The following is a 13,598-nucleotide window of genomic DNA, read 5'->3' as shown; positions in this document are numbered from 1 at the left end:
ATTAAACAATTGGGATTGAAAATATTCTTTTTTGTGGGTCATGGGGCTTGAACTCTGGGACTGGGCACTGTCCCTGAGCTCTTCAGCTCAAGGCTACTGCCCTACCCATGGAGCCACAGCCCCACTTCCTGTTTACTAGAGCTTAATTGGAGATAAAAGTCTCCTGGTGTTTACTGCCCAGGCTGGCTTTGAACCTCGATTCTCAGATCTCAGCCTCCTGAGTAGCTAGGATTACAGGTGTGAGCCACTGAACCCAGCTTCCCCCCCTTTTTTTTCTAGTTCCCCTTTATTCATTAGTAAGCTAAAGGCAGAGCATTAGCAAATCATGTAGGTATCAAGATACAGAACAGAATCATTTGAGTTCTGTGTAATGTTTCTACTGTTCTAGTAAAAATGAAAAAATATTCACATATGTGCTACAATGTGCAATTGTGTGATGTTAATGCTTTCAGTTAAATGGTCATACATTTGCATTTAAAACTATCCTTCACATTATCAAGATGAAGGGTAAATTTATGTTACTAATTAAATTTTTATTTTCATTTATTTGAAGCACATTGACAACTGAAAACAATATAGAGAGTTGAGGCTATCATGGAAGAAAGAACAAAGCTTTGTGCTTTAGTATATTCAATTGCACTTTCTTCCCCTATTCCCCCCCCCCCACTTTTTTTAAAATTTTAAGTAGGCTTAGTTTCTTTTCTACAGTAAGTCCTAAAAATTTTGTAGCTAATTTTATTGGAGCATTTTAGGCTGGAATTTTGTGGCTCATATTTATTCACTTGACTGAGAAGCATTCCATCAGTACTAGTAATGTTACTGCACTACAACAAAAATATTATGTTCAAGAACTTTGAATCCATTGTTCTGAAACAAAGGTATTTTAAAAACAGTATTACTCCTTTAATAGTATTGCCTTACTTTATCACGGAAATTATCGTTTTAATCCTTTGGAATTCACTGAAATCACTTGTACAGTTATGTCAGCTGTCCTATGAGTGCTTTGGCTAGTATAATAAGAGTGACGACATTTGTTTTCTGAGATGGATTTCGAAATTTATTGTCATTTTGGTTTTTAGGAAATCATGTTCTAAGTACCAAGTAAGGGATTTAGCAAACTAATTTCTTGTTGTTTGGTGCCAGTACTGGAGTTTGAACCCAGGACCGGGGTGTTTTCTCTTAATGTTTCACTCAAGGCCCATGCTCTGCCATTTGAGTCAACACATCCATTTCCAGCTTTCTGCTGGTTAATTGGGGATCGAGTCTCAGAGACTCTCTTGGCCACGTTTGAACCCTAATCCTCAGATCCTAGCTCTTCAGCTCAAGGCTACCGCCCTTCCCTGGGCCTGGGCATTGCCCCTGAGTTCTTCAGCCTACTACCGCCCTACCCTTGAGCCAAGCCCCACTTCCCATTTTCTTTCTTTTTTTTTTTTTTTTTTTTTTTTTTTGCCAGTCCTGGGCTTGTCCTTGGACTTTCTCAAGGCTAGAGCTCTACCACTTGAGCCTCAGCACCACTTCCGGCTTTTTTCTATGTATGTGGTACTGAGGAATCGAACCCGGGTCTTCATGCATGCTAGGCAAGCACTTTAACCACTAAGCCAAACTGCCGGCCCTGCCACTTCCCATTTTCAATAGGTTAATTGGAGATAGGAGTCTCAAGTCCTTTTGTATCTGGGCTGGCTTTGAACCTTGATCCTCAGATCTCAGGCTCCTGAATAGCTAGGATTACAGGTGTGAGCCACCTTACCGGCTCCTCTGCAATTTCTGCCGCGAATCTCAGATTACATTTTTTTTTTTTTTTTTTTGCCAAATGAAAAACTGGAACAAAGTTTTCTTTTCCCTTGATTGGAGTACCGGGTTCTCCCAAGAAAGGCAAGCCATCTATCCTCTGGGCTCTGGGGAAGCAGATTGGATGGATGGGTAGCCTAGGGGTCGTGCGAAGCACCAGCGGGATGCAGACCAAGGACTCTGACTCGGAACAGTTGTCACCAACTCCTGAAAACCTCGCCCAGGGAGGAGCAGGCTCGCTTCTCGCCACGCCCACTTGCCGCGCTTCACTAGTGAAATGGAACTACATTTCCCAGAAGGCCACGCATCCCTCCTCGCAGAGCGCGCCAATTAGCGTCCGGTGACGCCATCAGTCGGCGCTGTGTTTAGACTCTACTGATGTCGTGGCGCTCTGGGACCAGAAGTTGGTGCTCGGCCGGGCCCTGGGACTGAGGACGAGGTCCGGGTAATCTCGGACCCCTTCCTACCCACTCCTCCCTTTTCCACCTTTTCCGTCCCTCCTCAGGCAGAATGAGGCGTGCAGGCCTGGGTAAGAAGAGGGCAGAGGTTCAAAGTTGGGGAACTCTAGAAGCTGCCATGCTGGGCCCAGGGGCGAGGGAGGGAATCTGGACGGATCTACAGTCCCTGGTTCGGGCTAGAAAGCCCGCTGTCTGCAGGGACCATCTCTAGAAGCCCTGCCTAGTGGAAACACACCATTTGTCCCAGTCCCCAGTGATTTTCCTAAGTCTGATTCAGATGGAAGTTTGGATGGTAAGTTAGAGAGGGTGGAGACCTGGAACAGAGTATGTACAGGTGCCAACTCTGGGGCATTGAGGGTTGGGAGTTTGAACTGTAGTTTGGCGAACTACTACTGTTTCCCCAGCCCCGCCCTGGGTTGTCTTAGTTTCTGTGAAGTGAAATTTGGATGGTGGGTGTTGGGATGACATAGTGATTGTGTAAGGCCTGTAACAGGGAGTTACAAAGGTTAATGCACATGTCATGATAGTCCTGGTGTGAAAGTCGGGGTCAAAGGCAATATTAACTCAGAGCATTACTTCGCTGGACCTTGTGCCACTGTTAAGGCAGGACAAAGTGGTATGATTTGGTGATTTGACGTGTTTTTGACTCTGTGGGTTAAAAAGCTGACACACTGATACACAGCAAGGAGATTTAAGGGGCCTCTTTAATAACACACAACGACTAGAACAATATTTTTTTGCTTCTGAAGCTCTCAATCAAGAGACCACAGGTTTTTAAAGGAGGAAATTCTACTATCTCAGAGTGCAATGTGCTTGAAAATGTATGTGAAACATTTAAAAAGAGGGTAGTCATAGTAACTATTCTTAGTTATCTAACTAGTCTTAGATTTTTTTTTTTACAGAATCAATAGTTTTAAAGGTCAATTGTTTAGTCAGTGAAAATTTCTAATGTTGACATTCACTGATTAAAAATTAAAGTATCAGAAACAATTTTAAGGGCCAGGAGTTTGTCCTAGTGGTAGAGTGCTTGCCTACCATGCATGAAGACCTGAGTTCGATTTCTCAGTACCACATACATAGAAAAAAGCCAGAAGTGGTACTGTGGCTCAAGTGGTACAGCTCTAGCCTTGAGAAATCCCAAGGACAGTGCTCAGGCCCAAGTCCAAGCGCAGGACTGGCAAAAAAACAAAAAAACAAACAACAATTTTATTGTACTATTTTCATTCATGTATACAATATGCTTCAATCATACCCAACACTTTCACTACCTTCCTTCCCCTAGTTCTGCTCTCCTCAATGTCTCCCCTTTTATACTTATGTCTTTTTTAGTTTTGAAGAAAGTCTTTTAAATGTAGCTTCATGTATTCTAAAATCATAGAGGGAAACTAAACCAAAACAAAATACGAATTTCAAACAGTCTTAATTTTATATGCATGAAACTTTTCTTTTTCATCATCCATTTGTTAATTTATAATTAATAAGCTCTAACTTTCTCTCCATTTATCCATTCCTTTCTGGTGCTCCCTACATCTGATGTAGCTGGGGAGAAGAAATGTGTACAAAGAGAAGTTATTGTAAAATGTGGTAGATTTACATCTATATACCGGCTCAGTGGTTTCAAAGCTGAGTTACTGTGTACTCTATGAAGACAGAGCAAGTTGAAATGGACATTGAGTAATGAATAATGGAGGAACTGAAATCCAGATAGGACACTGACTGAAGGAAAAGTGTACAACTAAAATACTGAGTGATGTGCCAAGAAATTATGATTTTGTTGTGTGTTTGGGTAGGGGGTTAGGTGGAGTGCTGCATGCCATTCCTTACACTCCTGGATCTTCAACTCAGGGCCTGGGCACTGTCCTTGTCTTCTGCCACTTGAGCCACAGCTCCACTTCTGGCTTTTTGGTGTTTAGTTGAAGGTAACAGTCTCAGGAACTTTCATGCCTGGGCTGTACTGGAACTGTGATCCTCAGATCTCAACCTCTTGAGTAGCTAGCCATTTTAATTAATGGCAACATAAGACCACATTCTGGAAATCTTTCTCTGTGAAACCAAGGAGTATACATTTCATCAGTAGACCTTTGGCCCTTTTGAGTGTTTTGTGCAACTATGTTCTTTATTAAATTACAGTAAATAGACTTGAGAATTTATAGTTCACAGCCCTAGTTGTACCATAGAATTATGTAGAAAGAGTTGAATTAGATTTTTCAACTAAATTTTAGACTGAGAATGAACTTTCTTTTTCTTTTTAAAGCTTACATATAGTTGAGTAGGTGATTGTATAAGTATTACTGTCACTTTTGTGTAAAGTAACAGGCTTTTTAAAGAATTATCACTGTCAAATTTTAAATTTGAGATAATAATCGGATAAGGTATTCATATGTACATTACTCATGAGATGCTATATTACTAGATCTAGCCTTTGGGAGAGCCTTCCTCAAGAAGTAGCACTTAGCATTTGTCTCAACTGACAAAGAATCTTCAGTATATCATAGCTTTCCTGTAACATTTTAGAGCAATAATTCATGTTAAAAGTATAGGCTGTATTGATAGCTATTCAATTTTATTTGTTAATTTTTGTTGGTTGTGGGATTGGATGCTGTCCCTGAACCAAGGCTACATTCTACTACTTCGAGCTACAACTTCAGATTTGGGGGTAGTTAATTGGAGATAAGAGTCTCTAGTCTGGCATAAGAGTCTCTTAGTCTTAGATTTTTTTTTTTTTTGTCTTTGGTCCCTGAGCTCTTTAGGTCAAAGCTACTGCCTTACCTCTGGGTCTGGGTGGTGTCCTTGAGCTCTTCAGCTCAAGGCTACCCCTGGTGCCTTTCAGGTTTTCTAGTGGTTAATTGGAGATAAGAGTCTCACGGACTTTAGTGCCTAGGCAGGCATTGAGCCAAGATCCTCAGATCTCAGCCTCTTTCTGAGTAGCTATAGGTGTGAGCCACCTCGTCCGGCTCAGACTGGTTTTGAACCATGATCCTCAGATCTCAGCCTCCTGAATAGCTAGCATGGGGCATGCAATTCAATATTTTATTCCTCTCTGTACTGGGGGTGGTTAATTGGGGATGGTTAATTGTTTGAAGGAAACTTTTTAAAATGAACATTGAACAATTTCTAGTTTACTTTGAAAACATAGAATGGTGTTTTGAACTCCTTAAAATTAGAATTCAGATAGATTAAAGAAGGAAAAATAAAGCAGATGACATTCATTTAGAATGAATTCCTTGATGAGATTGTTCAGTGATTCAACCAGTAAGTAGTTACTTGTTCAGAAAATGTTACATGTCCAGATCTTTGGTCAAATAAGTGGGAGGCATTGTACTTTTCCTCAACAGACCTTGTTAAAGTAGATTTTCTACATAGTATTACTTAGTAATAGAGTAAGAATTCATTATAAGTAACATTTTTTAAAGTGAAGAAAATATTCCCAGTACTTACATTCTTAACTTACATAGTAACATATTTGGAGGACTTCAGGGATAGTATGTCAGCAATTGAGAGAAAATTTGGTTTATGCAGCATTTTCATTAGTTTAGAATATACTTGTTCAACCTTTTATTACAGTTTTTATGCTGGTATGAGATGCATATAAAGAGCTCATTAGGTTTGGGAAGAAAGAAAGATGAGGTACTCTCTTCTCTCAATGAAGAATATAAACCTACTCTTGATAAAGTTGAATGGTAGTAAATTTTGCTCCTTAATCAATTCATTTATAGGAATTTATTGAATGTGTGTTTATTGGGAATTATGAGTGAAACAAAGTTATTACTCATAGTAATAGAAATATTAACATTATATACATTATAACATTTCAGTCTAGAGAGCAATATTAATATTATATACAATCAGTGCTATGTAATTTTGCTCCTTAGAGAAAGTAAAGTTGTGCTGGGTCACACTTTGACCATGCTTCAGCTAATAGTGCTCATTTCCAACCTCTGTCCTTCCAGCTCTTCCTATCACTGCCACTCCATTAGCTTTTCGACTTTATGGAAGCCTATAGTTTAAATATCACCCCTTTCTCTTACTTTCTCGCTCCAATGGTAAATCTACTTCAAAGCCAGACCAATGTCTATCCCTCATCATTCATAATTTCAACCATTATTCAAGCAATCTCCAAGTCTGAAGTTCTCTTTTTCTTCAGCCCTTGAGTCTGCCCATATGGCTTCTGAAGGGCTAGACCAATGTGTCCTTTAGAAAGAGCACAGACCTGGGAGGAGTCAAGCCTTCACAATATATTGCTACAATAGTTTCAAGGCTACTAGAAGATATCTGAAAGAACAATAGATATGACACAGGTAACTCCTCAAATACATTTGGCAAATGAATGAATCTACCCAACTCTTAATGTTCTACCTAAGTTATTCTGCCTCCAAAGCTTCAGCTTTTGTATTCTGTTCCCTGGAGTACTTTCTTAAAATTTTATTTTATTGTTGGGGTGAGATATAGAGGGGCTACTTTCATCAGGTAATGGGTATATGACATCTGGAACATTGGTACCTCTTTGCATGTTTTTCTCCCACTTTCACCTCCTCCCACCCCCTCCCAATCCTCTTGGTTTTCCCTTTCCCTTCCCTATTTCAGATAAATAAACATATATACAATATATGTCAGATGCAATAACAACATTAGATAAACCATAAGGAGAAAAACAGGAAAGAAATAACTTTACCTAGTATATTAAGAGCAACAACCACAAAGATAAACCTCTTGTTTCCATATCCTGGAGTTTATTTCACTTAGTCTTATTCTCCATGGCCTCTACTAGGAAAATCCTAGACATATACTAATTATTACAAGTGAGGGAAACCATGGAGCCTATGTTTCTTTTTTTCTTTTCTTTTCTTTCTTTTTTTTATTATTTTTTTTTTGCCAGTCTTTGGTCCTGAACTCAGGGCCTGAGAACTGTCCTTGGGCTTTCTCAAGGCTAGAACTCTACCACTTGAACACTACCACAGCACCATTTCTGACTTTTTTTTTTCCTATGTTTGTGGTACCAAGGAGTCAAACCTGAGTCTTCGTACATGCTAGGCAAGCACTCTACCACTAGGCCAAACACCTGGCCCCAAACCTGTGTTTCTTTGGGTTTGGCCTACTTCACTTAATATGATTTTTTCCAAATTTTTCCATTTCCTTACAAATGGAGCGATGTCATTTCTTTTTTCCCCTGCTGGCAGCATAGAATTCCATTGTGTATAAATACCACATCTTCTTGATCCATTCCTCTACTGAAGAGCATCTGGGTTGGTTCCATGGTAGGTAATGCTTCAGTGAACATCATTGTGCTAGTAAGTTTAGTATGTCCTTGTTTCTGGACCTTTGGGTAAATGCCAAGGAGTGGGAGCTCTATGTGGCTCATAGGAGCTCATAGAGCTCATAGGGAGCTCTATGTCTAGTCTTTTGAGTAACCACTGTACTGCTTTCCAGAGTGGTTGAACAAGTTTACACTCCCACCGACAGTGTAGTGTGGTTCCCTTCTGGCCACATCCCAGCTAGCATCTGTTATTACATTTCTTGATCATGGCCATTCTAACTGGAATAGGATGGAGTTGTTTTGATTTGCATTTCTTTTATGGCCAGAGATGTTGAGCATTTTTTCATGTGTAACTGGCCATTCTTATTTCCTCTTCAGAGAAGTCTTGAAGTATTCTTTCTGATTGAAGTCTCAATGAGAAATAGTTGCTGGCAGAAATTCCATCTACATCATTTTCCTCTCACATGTTTCATTTCTTTTTCATAATTGCCCAAATTCTTTAATGAGCCATTGATATTACTACATTAAAGTATTTTTTCCTTATAATATATACTTCAATTTCACAGGAAGTATATCCCAAATATTCTTGTATCTGAGTACCAAGAAACCTGTAAATGTATATTGAAGGTCACTGAGGGTATTGGAAATAATTGTTTGAGGGTATTGGAAATAATTGTTTTGATCTCAAGTCATGGATTTAAAAAATGCACTTGGAGTATGAATATTGTAGACATAAGTGGTCTGCAACGCCCTCCAGGGGTCTTTTTTGGTTCTTTTCTAACTGTGAAGCATTCAAGAGTAACCTCTGTTTTTGCTGCCCTGCATGTGCAACCACTCCTTGCAGGTGAAGGAGCTCCTCCTGGCAACTATGGGAACTATGGCTATGCTAACAGTGGATATAGTGCCTGCGAGGAAGAGAACGAGAGACTTACCGAAAGTCTGAGGAACAAAGTGACTGCTATCAAATCTGTAAGTATGGAGTGTACATACTTTACTTTGGACACTTTTATGTGTAGACATACAAATGATGTGCCTTGGTGTCACCCTAAGAAATAAGTTTAAATGCAGTAATTGAGTGAATTGCACTCAGATTTTAGGGATGTTTGGAAATGAGTCAGATCTTGTTTGATTCTTGTTTAACTCCTTTTTTATACTCCGATTCTGTTTTTTTTTTTTTCCTGAAGCAATATTTTCTGTAATAGTTCTAAGAGAGCTGTCCCATCTTTCAGCCCAGTAACTCTTGAAGTTTTTTCTAGTCCCCTAAGGTACAAATCTTCATCTTCTGTGTTTCTACCTTTGAACCTTTCAGTCACTGAGTCTTAATGTTTTTCTCGTGATTCTCTTTTTGTCTGCTCTTCTTACTTTTGACATGAACCATTGGGAGAGCCCCTTAATTTGTCAGTTGTGACTGAGCTTTGTACGCTACTATAGTCATCTTTATAGAATGCTCTGAAAGTTACATCTTGCCCTCCCAGAAGTCTTTGGTTTACTCTGTGATTGAATGAATGAAGTCCACCTCTGGGACTTATCTCTCCAAAGACTGGCCCCACCTTTTCAGACTTTATGTGTCACATATCCAGAACACAGATGTGTTTTCTCCCAGACAAAAGAGAGTGTTCTTTCTGTCCTCTGCACATGGTTGTTCTCCATCTATGCCTTTGGTCACACTGTCCCTCGTCTTACTTATCCTCTTCCTCCTTACATTTGCTGAAGTTAGGCTCTTCCTGAATGGCCTCACTTGCTGCATATCACTTCCTTCCTCCAAGCCTCTGATTAGTACATCCAAAAGTAATTTTTTTTCCTGATGAAAATAAGACCATTTGTGTCATTTCTGTATGAATTTTTGCAAGGTGATTTGCATTGGAATTATTTGCACGTAAAATGATTCTTCAGGATGTAGGGTTTTATGTTGAGCTTTGTTTCATTATATTTTATATGGAATCTTGCACAATTCTTTATCAGTAGTATTAATTGAGTAAAGTATTGAATAAAGGAATTATATAAAGATGATCTAATGTATATGATTGATTTTGCATTGCAGTAAACATATTATGCCCTCACAAAGCGTTCAGAAAAAGCCCAGGCTGCCAAGCCTTAATTGGTATTTCATTACAGCATTTGAAAAATCGAATTGTATTCAGCCTAGAGACTATTACTTTGTGAAATAGAGTATACTGTTTTTCCAAGTCATATTAAGGCCGAAATAGTTGATCTGTAATATTGCATAATGTTAATAATTTAGAAAATATTACATTTGGGAGGACATAAGAATTAAATGCCTCATAAAGGCAAAACTCTAATATCAAGCATTGAGATTCCTATTTACAAAAAAACTATTGTGGTAATTTCTTTTGTTGGTAGTAATAACATTTCTTGAAACTTTGTTGGGTGGTGACCTATGATTTGTTAAACTGGAGGGGAAGCTCATGTTCTGGTCCCTATACTACTAGTATGGTTTTGTGTTACTGTTGTCCCATATGTTTTTATAATAGTTCCAAAAGATTTGCAGCAATTGATTGCATTTATTTAAATACTTTGTTTTGTCAACTATTAGGTTTTAGTTTGAATAACAGACATAATTGCTACCTGTACTATAGAGTATAGGGTCAGGTTCTTTCTGTATAGATATGGGATATGGATATTACTATTTTCGTTATCTTCTAAAGAAAAAAGATCTTTTAAAATCTATTTAAATAGTATTAACATAGTCAAAGTAATGCTGGAAGTCTTTAAAAATATTAAAATACTGTTTTTGAGCTTATCATAGGGGTCCTTGTATATCTTTTGAAATGCAGGAATGAGGTATACAGGCAAATACTTCTATATGAATAAAATAAAAATAGGTGTCCATTGTTGGAAGTAGAAATTTTAAATTGTTTTTCCACTAATTTCAGTGGGCATTGTATATGAAGAAGGGATAATATTTCATATTCCTAGAATTCTAAAATACATCTTTATTTGAGGAAAAATATATATATATATATACTTGGAATGCCATTACTACTTTTATTTTACAGCACTTGAAACCTTTATAAGAGTCTGCTTTCTTCTTTATAGCTTTCCATTGAAATAGGCCATGAAGTTAAAAATCAAAATAAATTACTAGCTGAAATGGTAAGTCATGATTTTAACTTTACAAAATTTATTCTAGTATTTTCACATTTGATTTGTCAACTAAGAATAATGTTTTGATTTTTCAATGCATTTTAACAGACCTAGAGATTATAAATTCTGGATTTTCCTCTATTTGTATCTAATCAGTTTGTGATAGCTATAACATTATTATTATTGTGGGTTTTTGTTGTTGTTGTTGTTGTTGTTGTTGTTGTTGTTTTTGGTCGGTCTTGGGGCTTCAACTCTGGGCCTGGGAGCTGTCCCTGAGCTCTTAAAGGCTACCACCCTACCCCTGGGCCTGGGTGTTGTCCCTGAGCTCTTCAGCTCAAGGCTACCACCCTACCCCTTTGCCACAGCCCCACTTCCTGGTTTCTAGTGGTCTGGGCTGGCTTTCAACCACTGTCCTCAGATCTCACTCAGCCTCCAGAGTAGCTACAATTACAGGCATGAGCCACCATGCCCGGCTAGCTCTTTTTGGTTTTTTTTTCTTGCCTACTGTAAGTAGAACTGGAAGGTGAAAGCCAACTTATTTACAATTCTGTGTTTAAAAGCACTGTTAAAAACTCAAAAACAAATTATTATTTTGAGTAGTTTTAGAAATCTTTGTGGGTAAACACTACTACTAGTAATTTACTAACCCAGCACTCTTAAAAGCTTTGTTTCTAGACAACCGAATACCTTTTCTTTAATGGAAACTTTAGACACACGTCTTAGCAATTACCATTAGACAATTCCACATAGGTTTGAATAAACCAGAGCCTTTCTTTAATCTTTGGATGTAAAATTTCTTGGAATATTCAATTGTTTCTCCATGTTTTTAAAATTTGTACTATTCAAAAATTCATATTGATAGTAATGTTCTTAGTATGTGTTGTACTAGAGCCGTCCAATGTACACTTGGAAAATGGATATGCCTAGTTCTTCAAAATAAACTCATTTAGAATTTGTGTGTCTGTGTGTGCTAATCCTGGGACTTGAACTTGGAACCTGAACACTGTCCCTGAGCAAAGCGGAGTGTTCTACTATGTTAGCCAGAGCTCCCCTTCCAGCTTTTGTTGGGGACTGAGGAGACAGGAATAGTTTATTGAAGATAAGAGTCTTATGGATGTTCCTGCCAGGACTGTGTCTTCTATCTCAGTCTCCTGAGTAGCTAAGATTAAAATTATGAGCTGCTTACCCACCTAGCTCTCAGTCAAAAATTTAAGGAGTGGGATCTAGACATATATCTTTTGAAAAAGTATCCTTTCTCCTGATTCTGATACATCATTCCTATGAAGAACCGAATATCTAATGTGGGTAGCTATGACAGAGACTAAGCTATGCAGATGATTATGACCGACCTCATTTTAGGATATTGATGTTTCAATAAAAGTGTGATATTTTATTTTTCCTTTCCACTTTTACATGAATAACTTTTATAGACTTCATTATACTTCAGGGTCAGCTATTAATCAAAAGTATAAAGAGTAAAGATATTCTAACCTTTAATATGATATTGTGTTAAATTTTGAAATGAATTCTTATCCAGGGTAGCAATTATGACTGCCATACTAAGCAGGAAAAATCTATCAATGCACAAACATTACCTTTATTGTTCATGGTTTTTCTTCTGCATAATTAGAATAAAAACACCTAAATAGTTTGTGCTACTTTTCAGGACTGAAATGTTTTATTGGATAAAAGGAGAGCCTTTTAACAATGTACACTAATGACAGTCCTACTCATTTATTTGAATATGCAAATGTAGAGCGTTAAAATTTAAGAACTATGTTTCTGTTCTCTCCTAGGATTCACAATTTGATTCTACAACTGGATTTCTAGGTAAAACTATGGGAAAACTGAAGATTTTATCCAAAGGGAGCCAAACAAAGTTACTGTGCTATATGATGCTATTTTCATTGTTTGTCTTTTTTGTCATTTATTGGATTATTAAATTGAGGTGATGCAAGTAAGTGTGAGTCTGGAATTTATTCCAGCTAATGCTTGGAATACCACCTTGTTAAAAATCAGCATCAAAACATTCCCCACTCTCAAATACTATTGCCTTTTCCATTCAAGACTACTGGATTTTGCTTCTTTTATACTTCATATTACTAAAGCAATGCTTTTTAGTACTGTTTCTTACTGACTCACTTAACCCCTATTTTCAGGGGAACTGGAATGGCCTAAAATCAGTGTTTCTACCAGTTATTTTTTCCTCCTTTTGCTGTCAAATTATATAGTCACTATAAGAATATTCTGTTGTCACAGTAAATGTAACTTATGTTCCATGTAAGGAAGCTAGTGGGAGACTGATAGAATGCCTGCAGAGCCTGATATCGCACTCCTGAGGTACTGAGCCAGAATATGATAGAATGGTAATTTTATTTCCCTCATATGTCAGCAGTTAATGATGATGTGCCTTCCCTTCCTCATTTATTTGGCAAAAAACAAAACAAAACAAAACAAAAAAAAACTGTGAGGCAATTTCTTTTTACCTAAAACCTTCTCATTAATTTTGACCACATGACTGTTATTGTCAAAGGCCCTCCTTCTTTACTAAACCTTATTTCCACATATTACTAGTAGTACCCAATTACATGTGTATCCATGTAGTTATTGTTTTATAGTCACTTTACAAATTCCATATTCTTTCTTTTATGATTTTTCCTACTTAGATAGGCCATTTGATTATCATTTGTGGAAGAATTTCAGTGAAATTATGTAATTGCTAAGCTTGGAGTAAAAAATCAGATGTTTAAGCAAAACTAATTGCCCCTGCTTCATTATATGCTCAAAATAGCTATGAAAAAACTCAGGCATTCAAGTTGGAGTCAACATGATTGTTGTTTTAAGCCAGTGTATTTGTTTATAGAAAGGGGATTTGAGTGAAAAAGAAATACTGAATACTGTAAAATACTCTGTATTGGCTCTGTTTTGGAATTACCTATTTATAGTTTCCAGCAATAAATTTTTGGAGATATATTAACTGACTCTTGCTTCTT

General features: G+C 37.6%; 1 protein-coding gene and 1 long non-coding RNA gene across 3 annotated transcripts in view; one reads left to right on the top strand and one right to left on the bottom strand.

Moving 5' to 3' along the window:
* LOC150063380 (uncharacterized) overlaps positions 1-1,969 on the bottom strand; it is a 65,460-nt gene extending 63,491 nt beyond the window's left edge. For both annotated transcript variants that reach the window (XR_016535417.1, XR_016535416.1), the window contains exon 1: positions 1,748-1,969. This is a non-coding gene — a long non-coding RNA (uncharacterized LOC150063380). The remainder of the gene's footprint in view (positions 1-1,747) is intronic.
* A 184-nt stretch (positions 1,970-2,153) lies between these two features.
* On the top strand, positions 2,154-12,562 carry Bet1 (Bet1 golgi vesicular membrane trafficking protein). Its single transcript, XM_090333122.1, has 4 exons — positions 2,154-2,317; positions 8,345-8,469; positions 10,558-10,614; positions 12,402-12,562. The coding sequence occupies exons 1-4, from the start codon at positions 2,299-2,301 to the stop codon at positions 12,555-12,557; spliced, it is 357 nt and encodes a 118-aa protein (XP_090189248.1). The 5' UTR covers positions 2,154-2,298; the 3' UTR covers positions 12,558-12,562.
* Positions 12,563-13,598: the final 1,036 nt, after the last annotated feature.

This window comes from Megascapheus bottae, chromosome 5, assembly GCF_031878675.1.
Source record: "Megascapheus bottae isolate mThoBot1 chromosome 5, mThoBot2.hap1, whole genome shotgun sequence".
NCBI lineage: Eukaryota > Metazoa > Chordata > Mammalia > Rodentia > Geomyidae > Megascapheus > Megascapheus bottae.
Note: the sequence above shows the minus strand (reverse complement) of the source record. Positions and strands in the feature narration are given on the sequence as shown.

Bases quoted from the DNA above. Each gene is read 5' to 3' on its own strand.
- Bet1 (XM_090333122.1), top strand. The intron at 8,470-10,557 runs GTAAGTATGGAG...TCTTCTTTATAG, and splicing joins AAGTGACTGCTATCAAATCT to CTTTCCATTGAAATAGGCCA. The intron at 10,615-12,401 runs GTAAGTCATGAT...GTTCTCTCCTAG, and splicing joins ATAAATTACTAGCTGAAATG to GATTCACAATTTGATTCTAC.